General features: G+C 39.1%; 1 protein-coding gene across 3 annotated transcripts in view; it reads left to right on the forward strand.

Moving 5' to 3' along the window:
• The window catches only part of SLC1A2 (solute carrier family 1 member 2), a 58,930-nt gene that overhangs the window by 33,505 nt on the left and 9,131 nt on the right, over positions 1-16,294 (forward strand). For 2 of the 3 annotated variants that reach the window (XM_071745041.1, XM_071745039.1), the window contains 5 exons: positions 1,960-2,086; positions 4,039-4,272; positions 5,981-6,175; positions 9,093-9,227; positions 13,302-13,533. In XM_071745041.1, the coding sequence (XP_071601142.1) occupies positions 1,960-2,086; positions 4,039-4,272; positions 5,981-6,175; positions 9,093-9,227; positions 13,302-13,533 (923 nt within the window). Of the gene's footprint in view, positions 1-1,959; positions 2,087-4,038; positions 4,273-5,980; positions 6,176-9,092; positions 9,228-13,301; positions 13,534-15,714; positions 15,786-16,294 lie in introns of all 3 variants that reach the window. The other variant, XM_071745042.1, reaches the window with a different exon arrangement.

The raw sequence follows: 16,294 nt of genomic DNA on the forward strand, positions 1-16,294 counted from the left end.
TGACAGAGCTCTTACAGCTGATGTAGAGGCTGCTCCTACTGACACTGCAGCTGCTGTGCCTGCAGAGCTTCTCTGGGTGCTGGTGAGATGTTTGTCAGTGGCTGCTTTGCTTAGATGTCGGGGAGATATCATCAGTAAGCTGATCAGAGTGTATTTGTTTGCCTATGAAGCAGCCTGCTCTGCAAGAGCCAGGAGCCTCTGCATTCTGCCTTCTTCCATGGCTCCCCCTCCTATCCAGCATCTGTGGGCAGGGGAGCTGCAAATTGGCATTTTGCACCCTGTGAGGCAGCAGCTCAGTGCTCATCCTATCACACTCACCTCCTTCTTTCTCTCCGGGAGCTCTCTTTATGCATTAAAATGAAACTGTATTGCTAAAGTGAGAGATTCATTACATTAAGTCCTGGATATTTTTTTGAGCAGGCTCTGTTATGGATAAGAGCTAGAAGGCTGAATACAGTTCCTACAGAAAGGAAATACACAGCTTAGGTGAGGGTTTTGTTGTAGTATTTTGACCAATGAATATCAAATGTTGCAGAGTTCTTTGGTTTGGCGTGGATGGTTTTGAAGGAGGAAGTGAAAATTCTGGGGAATTGCCATCCAGCTTGCAGAAACTTTACACGCCAGGCAAATTCCTGCAAATGTGAACCAACTTGATTCATATGACTAATGCAGCAGCTCATTTGGAACTAATGAACAAAACCACCTACTAATGTTTTCTGATGCATGGTCTGAATTCCAGAAAGTTGCTTGGTCTTTGACTGAAAAGCTTTTCGTCATTTCTTTGTGCTCTGAAGCACACAAACGTATGCTTACCTTCCCTGTACAAGTAACTCAACAAATATAAGTGGGTGCTAAAAAAGTACTTCATACTTAGGATATGTGATTTAGGGAAAAAAAAAAAAAAAAAAGTCTGGTTGCTAAAGCCAGTGTGAGGGCATGGGGCAGCCTCTCTTTTCCCAGAGTACTGGTAGCTGAAATTCCCTTCGCTTTAATGCTTTTTTGTCCTCATGGGTTTTTCCTTAGGAATTTCCCAGCTGAGTTCACACATTTGTTAAATGACTGAACTCATACCAGAACTGAAAGTTTTTCCTCAAATGGTGGCTGAAGATTCCAAGGGTCTATCAGTATCAGTTAATAATCCCACTCTGAACACTGAAAATTGTAGGATGGTAAAGGTTAGCATTATAGACACAGCTCCAAAGAGTTACATGCCAGATGCACTCACTTTGGTATTTTTCCACGCTCCTAATCCAATTCTCCAGGCTTTCACACCTCAGCATCTAAATTCAGGAGACAAATGTTACTTGTATTGAATCCCATGACTGTCCACTGGTAGCCAGTGTCAGTGAGGTTAATCTGTTCAGTGGGAATTCTGTGGTTAACCTAAAAGTGCAACACCCACTTTCTCCTTTCCACTCCCACCTTTTTCATTTAGCTGACATAATCCTGGCATACAAAATTTATGTTCTGGGGCTGCTTTTGCCGTATCTTGTACCCCAGGGCCCACAAGTCTGTAGGCTGAATCTGTCAAGGGACTTTTGTAAAGCTTAAGAAAAATGTTATTCATCTCTAGTGACTAATTTAGGAAGAAAGGAGAGTCATGAGACAGCTCTGAGTTGCCTCTCCCATTTGCCAGGGCTCTGAGGTTTCTAACAGTTGCATGGTACTGAGAAGTATTTTTTCATGATCAGATCAATTCAGAAAAAAAAAATTCCAAACATAACTGGGCTGTGAAATTTGACTTTAGTAAAATACTAAAGAATAAAAGATGGTCTGAATATGATCATGAACATTGAGAGTAAGTTCATATTAAAAATGTTTTAAGAAATGTGTAATATACACTGTAGTTCTGAAAACTGGATTAACCAATAGTACCAAGACACTGACAGGTGCAAAAGCTTACTAAAAAAATATGGTTTCTCTTGCTCTTTCTTATTGTCTTCCATTTTTTCCCAATAGGTTTGATAGGATTCTTTATTGCTTTTGGAATTGCTATGGGGAAAATGGGAGAACAGGCCAAGATGATGGTGGATTTCTTCAACATCCTGAATGAGATTGTAATGAAATTAGTAACTATGATCATGTGGTAAGTTCAGAATTTTAACTTCTATGAAAGAGGGTTTAAAAAAAACCTCATAAAGCCCTAACATAGCATATAGTAATCACAGTTTGTTAGTAAACAATGTAATTAGATATTTCATTTTTAAAACCTTGAGAGGTATGTTAGAAACAGAGCAGCATTATTTCTACCCCGTGAGGATTATTTAGGACTCAATTAGGAATATTATTTCTGAAGGTACTCTGTTCTTTGTTACTGAAATCTAAGACATGCAGGTTCCAGCAAAGGCTTTCAAATGCCACATTGAATATTGAAGTTCATTATGTGAAAGTGCAGCCAAACAAGCAAGGATGCCCAACATGAGAACATCCAAATTTTTGTGAGAGGTTAGCTTATTCTCAAGGTGTTATCTAGGAGACACACTGTATTCACTGTTTCTGTAGTAAAAATATTTTGCCACCAAATAAAATGTTCTTGGTTTCAGCACTGTGTAATCTCTGTACCCATAGTTTCTGCAGAATCTGTGTTTTACAGTCTGGCCTCAATAGGACCATTGGATGGCATCTGCCCTGTTTTTGAAGTATACTCATTCATAACAAGGAAATAAGGAGGGCTACCTTGCTTTTAAGGGAATTACTTTACCCAGCTAAGAATGAGCCCTTGTTTACATTTCTAGAAAAAGATTCTCTTTTTTTTTTTTTTTTTTTTTTTTTTTTTAACTTTTCTTTTTATTTTTAAAGTTGTTTCTTCTGAGGGCTTCCCCAGGGCTATGTGGTGCCCAGAGTGGCCATAGGGAGCAGGGTGCCTGTGTGTTTTTAAAGACAAATGTTCTTCTGTATGCAGAGTTACAATTTATTTAAAGTTTATGATTTTTCTGTACACAAAGCTGTAACTCTTGTGGCAGCTCCAGACTCTCAGGAGAATGGCATTGCCACACAATCATAAAACAAATCAGACCCCTGGCTCTGGTCTATGGAACTGGTGTAACAGCTGGCCTGGCATTTCAACTCACTGAGGGCTTTCCAGATTTGGGGCACAGCTCAAACAAGGAATTCTCAAAGGAATTTTCCTTTTTATTGACTTTAATTAAGCATCCAAATCACAAGTCACTCTGTAAATATACATTACCGTTTATATTTAGTGATGCATTTTGTTGAATTTTCCTCCATATTCTTTCTTCCAGCTTAAGTTTCATAGAGCAGATAAGAGAAAGTGAATATCATTTAAAGCTCTGTAATATACCAACCTTTGCCAGTGCAGGTATAGATATTGTCTTCTATCCAGCCACATTTCCCTATAGCTGATTATTAATTTTTTTAAATAAAATCCATTCAATTATTTATTTTTTTATTGTAATTACTGAACTGTGCCATCATCCTGTTAAAGAGTTCCATTGATGCCATTGGGGAATAGCATGACTGAGGGGACAAAAACCCTACCCTAAGTAAGAAAAATACATAATTAATGAAGAATGTGTAAACTAAAAAGTATTTGTCCAGATTGCTGAAAGAAAATAACGGGAACTTTTGGAACCTTCAAAATAAAAGCAATTCATTTCAACAGACTGTTTAACTGAAGCAAATAATGCAGCTCTCTGATCTGAGATAAGCAGTGGGCTGTGAAAGTTATGTGTTAAGAACAAATACTACACCACTCTGCATCATGATCTCAACCTGTGTAACATTAGAGTCATCTTGTATGATGTTATTCCAGGATCAGAGACTATTTGGGAAACTCATATTCCATTCAATGGGCTGGGATAAAACAAAGCTAAAGGGGAAAGGGAAAGTTAGTTCATTGGAGATAGCCATTTAAAAAAATAGAATGTGAAAGCTATCCATCCACTGAATTTCCAGCAATTTCTGATCTGCATCAGTGCTGAGTCCCCTGCTCTCTGTCCAGCCAAGGCACCACTGAGCACAACTTTTATGACTTTGCTGCCAAGACAAGTTCTGTCTGTGCTTGTTGTCTTTCTCCAGGTATTCCCCTTTGGGCATTGCTTGCCTCATCTGTGGAAAAATCATTGCAATCAAGGATCTAGAAGTGGTTGCTAGACAACTTGGCATGTACATGGTGACTGTGATTGTTGGTCTTCTCATTCATGGAGGGATCTTCCTGCCTCTGCTCTACTTTGTGATAACAAGGAAAAGCCCATTCTCATTCTTTGCTGGGATTTTCCAGGCATGGATCACAGCACTGGGCACAGCTTCCAGGTACCCTCAGAAATCACTGCTTGCTTTAGTTTTTAGCAGATTATTGGCTGCTGTTTAGAGATAATACATCTGCTCTCCTGGTTTGCAGTGCAAAATCACTTTATGTCATTGGATAAAACCAGCCATGTTGAAATAAATAAAAATAACCTTTGGGATTTTTTTTTTGAGAGGTTGTGCAGTTACATATAGAAAGCTGGGAGACCCACTTTTTGTTTACTTTTCTGGCACTGGCCAAATGACTTGTGCAAATTGTGTTACCTCTGTACTTGTAATTGTTTCCTCAGCTAGAGAAGAGTGATAATTCTAGTTTGAAAGCATGTTAAGACCAGTCTCGTTTCTTTGGGGAAAAAAAACTAAAACCAAAACAAACCACAACACACCAATAAACATTGCTAAGGTTCAAGAAAGAAATGAAAAAAAACTCCTCTCATGTTATTCTTTCATCAGGTTTGGCAGAGTAAGGGGACTTAATTGAAGAGCTGAGCATTTTAGCCTTGCTGCTAAATGCACACAACAGACTCCACAAAGTGTGTTGGTGACTCAGATTTCAGTAATAAATTAAAGCTTTGCACTGGGGTAGTCAGTATATCTTCTGTTGAAAATGCTTATCAATTAAATACTATATTTTAAAGTGTTTTTCTTCAATTAATGTTTTCTTTCTGAAAGAAATTTAATCTTCCATTTCAATTAAAAAAGGTGAAAATAAAAAAGCCTATTTCAAAACTAATCATCAGAAAATTGAACAAGGAATGCTGTAATTTATCAGCCTCTTTGAGTCAATACAAGTTGGATAAAAAGGTGAAGAACTTTGAGATGTTCTGCCAGCTCAGATGACAAAAAGCAAATAAGCCATAACAGATATGCTCCAGCTGCTCCTGTATGAAGCACCAATTAAAAGAAACCTCCCAGTGTCAGCCTTCTTTTCAGAACAGCTTCTCAGGCAACAACTAACTTCAATTATTGGTGGCCTTGACCTCAAAGATAAAACAGAAAAGAAAGGAACCAAAGTTCCTGTGTTGAGATTGATGCTTGTTGCAGCAAGTCCTTTGCCTGAGGCAGGCAGATCTGATGGGGCAGATGTAGAAGATATTTGCATCTATAGGGAACAAGAGTATTTTCTGTTTTCAGCAGTATTTTTTTAGGAAGGTGTTTTATTTTGAGCAAGTGAATATAATAACCTGAACTGTTCCCACCAAGGCACTTTGGATACATGCAAGGGGCTGTTCCCCTTATCCATCCATCTTTTGCACGTTTTACTGTCCTCCAGATGTGTTTTAAACAATTTACTGCCCTCCAATGCCTGGGAATTCCACGGGTTGTACATTTTTGCCTGGCTTTTCGTTCCTTAATGCAACACTGATTTCTCCATTCAGAACAAATTCCCAATAAAATAAATTTTAAACGTGTCTCTGTGGTTGTAGTTCTGTCCCTCAGAAAACATCTGGAACTTGTCTTTTTGGACAAAGTGCAAGAAATAATTCATAAATGAATCTTAAAAATTCATCTACACTCTCCCATCCCTAATTCAAGTCACATTTGTGTCTTGGCCTCATTCTCACCTCCAGTTGACCGTAGGCTTAATGTAAAAATGGGCTAAAAAAGGCTTGAATCACAGCAAAACGTGTAGTGATAGCGGAATTTCTGACTTTGCTTCCTGATATGCCTGTATGACATTCTAAGGATGTCTTTTTTGGTTTCTCTCCTCCAGTGCTGGAACCTTGCCTGTCACATTCCGGTGTCTTGAGGAAAACCTGGGCATCGACAAGCGCGTCACCAGGTTCGTTCTTCCTGTGGGAGCAACGATTAACATGGATGGGACTGCCCTCTATGAAGCTGTGGCTGCCATCTTCATAGCACAGATGAATGGAATTGACCTGGATGGAGGCCAGATAGTCACCGTCAGGTCAGTTCAAAACTCTTGTGGGCTTTGTTTCCACAGACTGTAAAATGTGAAGCTTTGGGCTGAAAGTCTCAGTAGCCGTGGGATTCACTCTGAAATCCGTGGATTTCTGATGATATGCAAAGGAATGACATATGCATAAACCCCAGTTCTCTGGTGTCTTGCATTTTTTTTTATCATTTGCAGCCTTAGTGCATTCTGCTGTTATACAGTTTTGCAGTTGCCAATCTGATGTGGAATACAGCATTCTCAGTCCAGTGCAATGAAGTTTTTAGCAGAGAGGGACACTACCAGTGATGAACGGGGCACTGACTTTCTGGAGTGTAACTGTTCATATACATTAGCAGAAAAATATGTACCTTGTAAAGGTGCTTATTTCTTTATCTTTGCCTGTGTTTTTTCTGTGACATTGATGAACAAAATGCACTGAGAATAGCCCAGCCTGAGGTTAAGGTTTTCTGTGGCAGGGTCAGGATATTCCCAGACTTTTTGTCTCTAACCCAGCAAATATTAACTTTAGTCTTTTCATATCAAATTGCAATAACTAGGGCTAAGCTGAATATTTGGAAGGAAAAAGGAAAGTACTCAAAAGTACTCATTCAGAATGGATAGGAGTGATTGAAGTCTGTTTACTGTAATGGAGTTTTAAGACTTATTAGGTAGGGTGACTAATAAAAAAGAATGGCAAAGTTATGACTGCTGCAGATAAAGTTAGTTTATAATGGAAAACCTGATGAAGACATCAGGTCTAACATTTTGAATAGTTAAAATGTAAACCACAACTGAAAGCTGCTAAGTTTGCCTTCTTCCTGTAGTTTTCACCCACTCACCTTATTTAAAAAAACAAACCAAAACAAAACAAAACCAACAACAACAAAACAACAAAACACACACAAAAAAACCCGAACACTTTGACACTAAAGGAACTAAAGGGATGTCTAATTCTGTGTTTCTTGCTCAGCTATATTAGTTCCACATTTTCCATTCTTTACCTCCTGCCCCAACCCCTGAAATAATAAATTCAGGTTTCTAAAAGACTCAGGGTTGCTCCTAATGAAGGGAAATGCTAGACCTGCATGATGGGTATTTATTGCTAGGACTGAAAACAGTAATTTCAGAGGTGCCGCAAATTAAATTTGGGAAATTCAATTCAGGAATCAGCTGTTGTTCCAGAGGTTTGCTAAGGCTTGAACCTGAGTTACTCCTTTTCTCCTCCTCTAAGCAACTGACCCATTATCTCCTCCTGATCTCACTGTTTCAGGGCTCTGCAGCCAGCTTTGTGACTCACATTTGCTAAGCAGGTGGCAACTTGGTCTATCTGAAAAAAAAACCAACATTAGTTCTCCTCTTTATGCAGTAGAATATTTTTGCTACAGCAATGTGCCAAGAACTATCTCTTGAATTGGCAATACAAATGAATGAAAGGTTATTAGGTTTTGTCTGCAAAATTCAGTTTGTGATAGTGAGGATATTCAAATGACCCAGACATAAACACAATTAGTCTTTCACCAGCCCTAGTTACTTCATATTGGTCATGTAGATCCTCTGATTTCCTGTCTTCTTTGGGAATGGGTGATCTTGGAAATTCTAGTTAAGCCAGGCTCTTTATACCTTCATTCCCCTCTAGCTCTGTAAGTGCTGCTGTGGGAGGGTTGGCAGGAGGATTTTCCCACAGAGCTTGAAAGGAATCCTGTACAAGTCCAGGCTGGAAGTGCCTGAGGAGCTGGCAGCACAAGCAGAGCCTCATGCAGAGCAGAGCAGAGCAGAGCAGAGCAGAGCAGAGCAGAGCAGAGCAGAGCATCCTGCCTGTGTTCCTCCTGGACCTACCTGGGTGTTTGCTAGGCCAGGTTGCACCCTAACCCAGACACCTAACAAACACTGCAACCTGGATTGTCTGGGTTAGACCCAGCCACCTGCCAGCTCCAGATCAGGGTAATACCCTCACAGGTAAGTTCTGTGCTAGCAGCCAAGGATTTCCCCCACAGAGGATTTTTTTCCCCTACTTTATGTCAGAATCACTTTCAGATTTGTTGTGTACACCCACAGAGGCACCATGTTACTCATCTCTGTGTTTAAAAAGACAGAGATAACAGTTCCTTTCATTTTTTCTTGTTCTATTTTCCTTGTTCCCTTTCCTTCCCTCTCTCTTTTGATCCCCCTCTCCCTCCCCTTTTTATCTTCCCTGATTTTCTCCTCTTCACTGCTTCTTTGGCAAATTTATTTTCCATTCTTCATAGGATTGCCCAATCATGTTGATACTTGCTATGGTGTGTGATGTATTTTTACAAGCATTTGGAGCACAGATATCCTCTGTGTCACTCTAGTGGTTGTCAAAAAATGAGAGGCAAAAACAAAGACAGGTTTGGATTTATGAAACAATCAGATGAATTTTGCTTTTTTGTCTTGGGTGATTTGTATCTAGGCTTGTACTGTGAGAGTTTTGGATAGCAAGACTTCTACTATATTGATAATAACCACTCTCAGCCATTACTTCACAATTCAGTCTTCAAGTACCAAAAATAAACAGACAAGAACCATCTTGAACATTCCACCTGTAGGCACCAAACTTCAGCAAGTCTGGATGATCAAAACTCAGGATTCAATAATCTAGATGTGTTGGTACAGCTCAGAAAACAACACCATGTCAAAGATTTGAATGTCATAGCCAACTTAGAGAACTTAACATTCTCAGATGACTCTCCTACATCTCTCAGAACAAAACCCATGGGTTTGACCTCCACTAATAAATATTTTCAGAGAAACAGAAGCATGAGCACTAAGCTTACCAGGATTTATCACATAGTCGTTAATTTTCTGGGAGGAACTTATTGAAAATAAGACTTCCCTAATGCTTGCATGAGTGTGCAATGCACGTGTCTGTTGCTCTTCCTGCCACCCACGTGTGATTTTGGTTTTGCAGCTTGACAGCCACCCTGGCGAGTGTGGGAGCTGCCAGCATTCCCAGTGCCGGACTGGTCACCATGCTGCTGATCCTCACTGCTGTGGGTCTGCCTACCCAGGACATCAGTTTGCTTGTTGCTGTGGACTGGCTTCTGTAAGTTGTGGTCACCCCACTGCTCAGTGCAGAACAGGTAGTGACCTAATGCTTTTCAGCCACTGATCTTAGAGGACTGTAAGACTCTTCTCTACAAATGGAGCCAAGGAGGTAACATGTTACTTGATGAAGGAGGAGACACTGAAAGCTTCTCAGCTGGCACAAAATGTTACAGAGCTACTGAAGTAATTTTCTGTGACCTAAGGATCTCTTTGTAAGGACCTTGGGGTCTTGCTCATATTTTTTCTTGATATTTCTCTGTCACAGACATAGTTCAAGAGCAGTTCTCTGATCTTTGCTTTCATACTTCTGTTTTTGATACTTCTGGTCATTTTCAGAATTAAAGATGAATGCTGAAGATACAAGTTCCATCAGGATGTTGTCAGCAAGCTACAGGGTGATTTGGGCATTTGTAGTAAGAAATGTTTTATACTTGTAGTGGGAAAATTCTATTTCTTTTTGTACATAAGAATGGAAATACTTGTAAGAAAGATACCGTTTAAGCAGGCTATAACTCAAAGACAAATGAGAAATCAAACTGACAAGTCTTTCCTTAGTTGGATTTTAAAGATCACTCAAACTGTAAAGACAGACTTTCATTTTTTAAGGACCTGAGATCTAAGTACCTCAGTGCCATTGCAGGTCCTCAGACAAGGAGCAGCTAACTTGCAGGTTCCCATGGCTTTTGTTCTTCAACACTGGAATACAGAAGCTGTAAATATAGACAGAGCATCTGCCAAGCCACAACCTTTCTCATGTCAATTGACAGTGTGGGTGTTTTTCTGTCACCTGTGCAGAACAGAGGGGAGCTCAGGAGACCTCTAGGTTCTATTGGCCTCTAGAGGTTTGTCCTGTACTGCTGCAGCACGGTTTATTCAGTACATTCTGCTCGACAGCCATTTGTCCCCTGGTGTTCTTTATGTAGCAAACACAGAGGTTTCTGTGGTGCCAGGTGGGGTGTCTGGAAGGGGAGATGTCAGTACCACCCTGTGCTGTTTCTGCAGTACATCCTCCTATGCAAGGAGCCCCAGCTGCAGGATTGCAGTAGCTTTCAGTCCCAGATACACTTCTAAAATTATGCAAGAAGAAATAGAGTTCAGAATGTGAAGATAAAATAGAAAATTAGTTTTCTTTCATTATGTTCTGACATATTGAGAAGAATTTAAGAATTTGTGCAATCCTCTGACATATTTTGGATCTACTGCTATACTCTATCTGTTATTACCTATCTTGTCACTAAGAGCTGTGAAGAATAACACATGGCTCCAATTTCTGCTTCGGTGAAAAATGGAAGTGGAATTTACAGCTTGGGAAGACAAAGGGAAAAAATTACTTACATATTTCATATATAACTGGATATCATGATATCCTGACTCACAATGGTGGAATGAGGCAGAGCTCAGCAGCTAGGAGTACAGCTGATGTAGAGGAAAATATGATATTTTGAGGGATTATTAGACTTAAGAGGTCCTGGTTGAGAATAGGAAAGCACACTGGAATCTGCAGCTGGGAGGAGGAGAGCAAAAGGGAGATGCATACTAATTTTCTATATATGATTTTGCTGGCTCTCAAAGTAAGGCAAATAGGTAGGTTTCTGCAGCTGGTAGGAGGATGTGCAAAAGAAGCCTGTGGTTTATTCAGGTTTTTAGGGAAATAAAAATTAAAAATGTTGCTGAGGACTGAGGAGCTCTGCCCATATTAGCATACCTCAGAGCTGCAAGTTTTCCATCAAGTTCTGATCCACAATGAGGTGTTGAATTTCAGGCTTGGCTTTATTCAGCCCTGCTTAGGAAGTTAAAATGTCTGTTCTGTGGACCTGGAATAGGTTTAGCAGTGTGGACATTCACCAAGTGACAGAAAAGCCATGACATTTTCCATGCTGGTAACTTTTCTGCATGCTAGCAGGCTATACTAAGACATTAATAACAGAGTTTAATTTAGTTCTTCTCATTTCTATTCCTTTCATCTCAATTGTTAGGTTTTCAGTTCTTCTGGCTTGTTCCAGTTTGAGGAAATTAGGTATTAAGCCTTATCAGGATTACTTCCCAGATATTCCAAAGCCCATTCTTACCAGATGTTGAGTTGGCTTTTGAGAGACTGCCTTGACTCCCAGTCCCATTATTCCCTCAGAAGCTGCTACAGCCCATGCAGATGTGGCTGTATTTGGGCAGGTCATTTCCTAGACTGCAGCCTTGCTACATTAATTTTGTTTACATCATTCCAGTATAGCTGGAATTAATTGGTTGGTTGTTTTTAACAGAAAAGTACAATCTTTGTTCTTCTTAGGGTGTTCTTTGGCCCAAAAGAGGTCAATTGCATTTTGCTGTTGATTCCTGAAGCTGAGACTTTGTCCTTATTCACTTTGTTTCATGCAGTATAACACGTTCTGTGGCAGTGTGGGCAGGAGCATTTCCTCAAATGACCCTTTCAGAGTTTGAATTGTGTCTCAATTATTTTTATATATCTTCTCTACCTTGGTTTTTTTGGCACCCTATGCTATACCTCCATCACAGGTGAATCCTTTCAAAATTTAGTATCGCTCATTATTAAAAAAAAAAATAATTAAGCAGGTGTTGTTTTTATGGAGCTATTTTGTTGGATATAGAATCTTTCATAGTCTTTGTTAAAAATTTCTGTTGTAATATAATATTTTCCTATTCTGCCATCCTGACCAGGTTTGAATAACTCTTCGTAGATACAGGATGAAAGGCAGGTTTGGAACAATACTTTCCAGCTATGGGTTGTTGGTTTGTTTTTCAGGGGGATTACTGGAAGGGGCTTTTTTCCTTCTGGATAACTTTTGATGAGCAAAAAAATAATCAATTGCTTCAACCAAATTTTTTGCCATAAACTCCAAATATGTAAGCATGATACTGTAGAGAGGAAGAGAAGGAACTTGAAATATAATATAGTTCCTTAGCTGGGAAAGGCAGATTTACAGATATTTAGAGTAAAGAGGCTAAAAAGGGTTAAAACCTTGTATGGCCTTGAATAGTCATGTGTAATCAATGTTTATCAGTTTGTGTTTTATACATATATAAATTTAGTTGTGTTTTTTTTTCTCTTCACTGTTCTAGAATAAAAGAGGATGTCATACTAATTAGTACCAGCAATATCAGAAAAGAGTGTTTTCAAATTAATCACTGTCATGGGAAATGAGGTCTTACATGCTGGCTTTTCTGTCACTTGGTGATTGTCCCCACTGTTCAACCTGCCCCTTCTTGTATAAATGTGGATATACACACATATATTTGTGGATATACCTCTGAGACTTAACCAGTGTATCTGGCACAGCTAAACTGAATTGCTGCTGTGGCTTTAAATTACAACTCAGTCAGAAGATATTCAGGAATCTTATGTTTAGTTCAGATACAAACATGCAAATTAGATTGTGAATGTTTTTTCCATACAGGCTACAGCAGGAGCACAGAGTCCTGCAGCACTCAGCAAAATCATCTCCTGTTTTTGCAGAAATTTTGGCAGGTTTGGGACAGAATTCTGAAATTAGTGAGAATTCCTAACCACGAGTCTGCTGCTGACAGATAGAGCCAAAAGACAGGAGAAAAGTGGCTGTGTGTGCCATGGCATCCTAGCCAGGAGGTGCTGGCAAAGGTGTTTGTGTTGTTACCCTCCTGCAGTGAGAGGTACACAATAACACCTCAACAGGTAAAAAATCCTTCTGTCTGCCTGCATGGAGTCACCTGCCCTGATAAATTCAGATTAAAGAATGATGTGGCCGTGGCACCATGACAGGGAAAACTCCAGGTCCAGAAGCAGTTTCAGGGAACATCTCAGTCAAGCACATCTCTACAGCTTGGCTGTGTCTCTAGGAGAAGTTCTTTGCCAAAATCCATGAACATCTGGGAGCAGCACATCCTCCCTGTATGAACAAGTCTCCTGGGAAAGTAAACCATTCCAATTTCAATTTCACTTGGAAGCTCCCATCTTTCTGTTCTAAAGATGCTTTAAGATTTCTGAATTAAATGCAGTAAATGTAACATTAACAGGGCTGACGTGCCCTACCTTTTCTTTCTCTCCTGCCATTCAGCCTCTGTCTTTTTGCTTCTTTTGTAGGGACCGCATGAGAACTTCAGTCAATGTAGTTGGGGATTCCTTTGGTGCTGGCATTGTCTACCACCTTTCCAAGGCAGAGCTTGACACCATTGATTCCCATCAAAAAGGGCACGAGGACATTGAAATGACCAAGACTCAGTCAGTCTACGAAGACATGAAAAATCACAGGGAAAACAACTCAAACCAATGTGTTTTTGCAGCTCACAACTCAGTCATAGTAGATGAGTGCAAGGTACCTTTCACATTTATGGATATTGAGACATGTATATAGCATTGCATGCTTTGCTTTATCTTATTTTTTAACCTGCATGTGTTTTTCAAGTCATTCTACAAATAACAATGGGACAACAAGGTCCATGAACCCCAGACATTTCGAATGAATTTGAGCAGTTCAAGAGATTTTTTTGCACTCTTCTTAAAAGTTGTCATTTGAAGGGAAAATATCACGTACATTGTTTACATATCAAATGGCAAGATGCAGTGTATTGTGGAATATGCCAAGACAAAGAGAATATGGCATCACCTTCTATGGACATTTGCTCTAATGGCAAGAGAGAACTTAATTGCCAGCCCAAATGAAGGATAGCTGCAATTCAGTAGAGGTGTTGTCATTTGGTGACTGCCTTCCATGATATGTGGTTCAGAGATGGACATGTTGAATGCATTTTAGCATCAGAATGCTCCTGCACTCATGTAGCATCCCTGTGCTTTGCTTCCATCATCATTCCTGGGTCATTAAGACACAACCATCGTGTTCTTTCTCTTGTCCTTGCTGTAACTAACATGAATTATTAATAGTAATAATAACATCTTGATCAGAGCAAAGTGAGCTTGAGAAACCCCACCAGCTGAATGAGAAAAGAGTTGGAGAGTTTAATACTTAATAGTTTACTAAGCACACACCTCTAGGACAGAGAAGTTTAAAATCTTTAAGTTTAAATTTTTAAGATTTTGAAAAGGAGGAGAATTGAGTGGAACAAGCTGGAACATTATGTTTCATGGTCTCTCTTTTATTTATTAATAACCTGATTTGATCCTGTAGACAAGCTCTGACAGTGAATTTGCTAGTAAACCTACCTTAGCCATGTATCCAAATAGATTCCCTTGCATCTTCCAGTTGCCACAACTGAGCCAGTATTTAACTGTGAATTCCTACACTAGGTCCACCATATGTATTAGAGATGTAAGTCATTAATTTATATTGGTCAAATTTATATTAGTGTATTAATTTATATTGCTCAAGAATTACACAAATATATAAAAAGTGAAGGAAAAGAGAAACTTCCTGAAAAAAAAAAGACCTCATTTGATAAGAGATTTTTTCATTGAAAATAGGCATGCACAAATATACAATTCTTCATTAATTTCTTTTGGAAATTTTGGAGAATTGTTTTTCAGTGAAATAGACCATGCTAACATCAGTGGGTTACAAGACAAATTCAGCTGTCATATCACATTCTGAATTAGCTTCATGGAACTGCATTTAGAAGATTATTTTTTCTTCTTCCAGTCTCTCAGATTCAAGAGATCCAAGTCCAGGTAGAAAGTAGAAGACTGTTGATGTAATACTTGCTGCACTTCCTTTGCTCCTTCCATTTCTCTTATTTCCTTCAGTTGAGGCATTAGCTAACCTCAAAAACATGGACTAATGGTGCAGCATTTCATCTTAGACACGCTCTTGAATTAATATTTAGGAACAGTGACTTATGAGCAAGAGGTGTTTGTCCATTTTCATTGTTTTAGGTTTGTTCTGCTTGTGATCTCATTTTGCACTTTTAAACTCATGAAAGATCCAGAGTTTACTGGACTGAGCACAAGACCTAACTTTGAACATGTCACTTGTCCATATGTCTGTCTGCAAGCTGCCAAAAGGATGTGAGGTTACTGGATAAGCCATGGATATGTGCTGGCATTTGCAAGGCATTTGGATTGTGTTGGAGCTCCCAAGTGCTAGAGCACCAAAAGCAGCAGGCTGTAGAATTTGGGGCTTCAAACCACCCATCTGTTAGATCTGAAGAGAAATCTCTCTGTCCTGTCAAATGCACTGGTGGGTTGAAAAGCTTACTGCAACTCTGGTCAGAATCTGGAAAAGCTCATCTGCTATCATGTCCTTTCTGTAATATATTATTACTTCCTGTAATATATTTCATGTATAATGCTAGTAGTTTGTAGTTTTGCATGCTCAATGTATAATTTTAATTAGTAGTTTATCTTTATAGAGTGGTGGTTATTGCACGATATTTTTGTATTTTTTTTATTACCAAATTTCACGTCTCTATGTGATTTTCATTTCTAAATAAGCTGTTCGTTCCATTATTTGCATGTCCCCCCCTTGAAAGCAAAACCTTAACTTTGTTTCAAAAATAAGCACATTTTGTCATGTTTCCATGTACCAATGCTTCCATGCATCCAGTTTGTCCAGCATGGGGAATCTCAGCACTGTCTTTAAGTTTTCATTTGAAGCTGAGGATGTTAACTCACAAGGTAAGTTAGGAAAGAGTAAGCTGTCCATTTAGAATTAAATGAAAGGTTCTCTGACACTTAGAGGTCTAGGTCACTTTTGTAAAGCTGAAACCACATAGATACCTTCTCTAAATGTTTTGAAGTCACTTGGCTGGAGCTGTAGTTCTTGAAGCACAGGTTTATTTATAGCAATTTCTAGGATGCAACAAGCACACTGGACAGTGTTTACTGCAAATTGGAAGATCACTATAGGTCTTCTACCAGACATAAAAACTAAATATTTAACCCTTGCAAGCAAGAGTAATGTTTTGCTGTACTTTGTGTGAGACAAACAGAGCTCTACCATGAATTATTGGTCTAACTACAATAAAAATCTTTCTCTACGTCATTAGAAATAGTGGTATGATGAAAAATATTTTCACAGCTTATCTTTTCCTCTGTTTCTTTGAAGGTGGTGTAATTGTAGGTGAGTTTGTATAGATACACTTGTATGGTTGTTCTGGCCTTGAGTATTTTTCATGTCATTACAT

Source organism: Heliangelus exortis, chromosome 5 (assembly GCF_036169615.1).
Source record: "Heliangelus exortis chromosome 5, bHelExo1.hap1, whole genome shotgun sequence".
NCBI lineage: Eukaryota > Metazoa > Chordata > Aves > Apodiformes > Trochilidae > Heliangelus > Heliangelus exortis.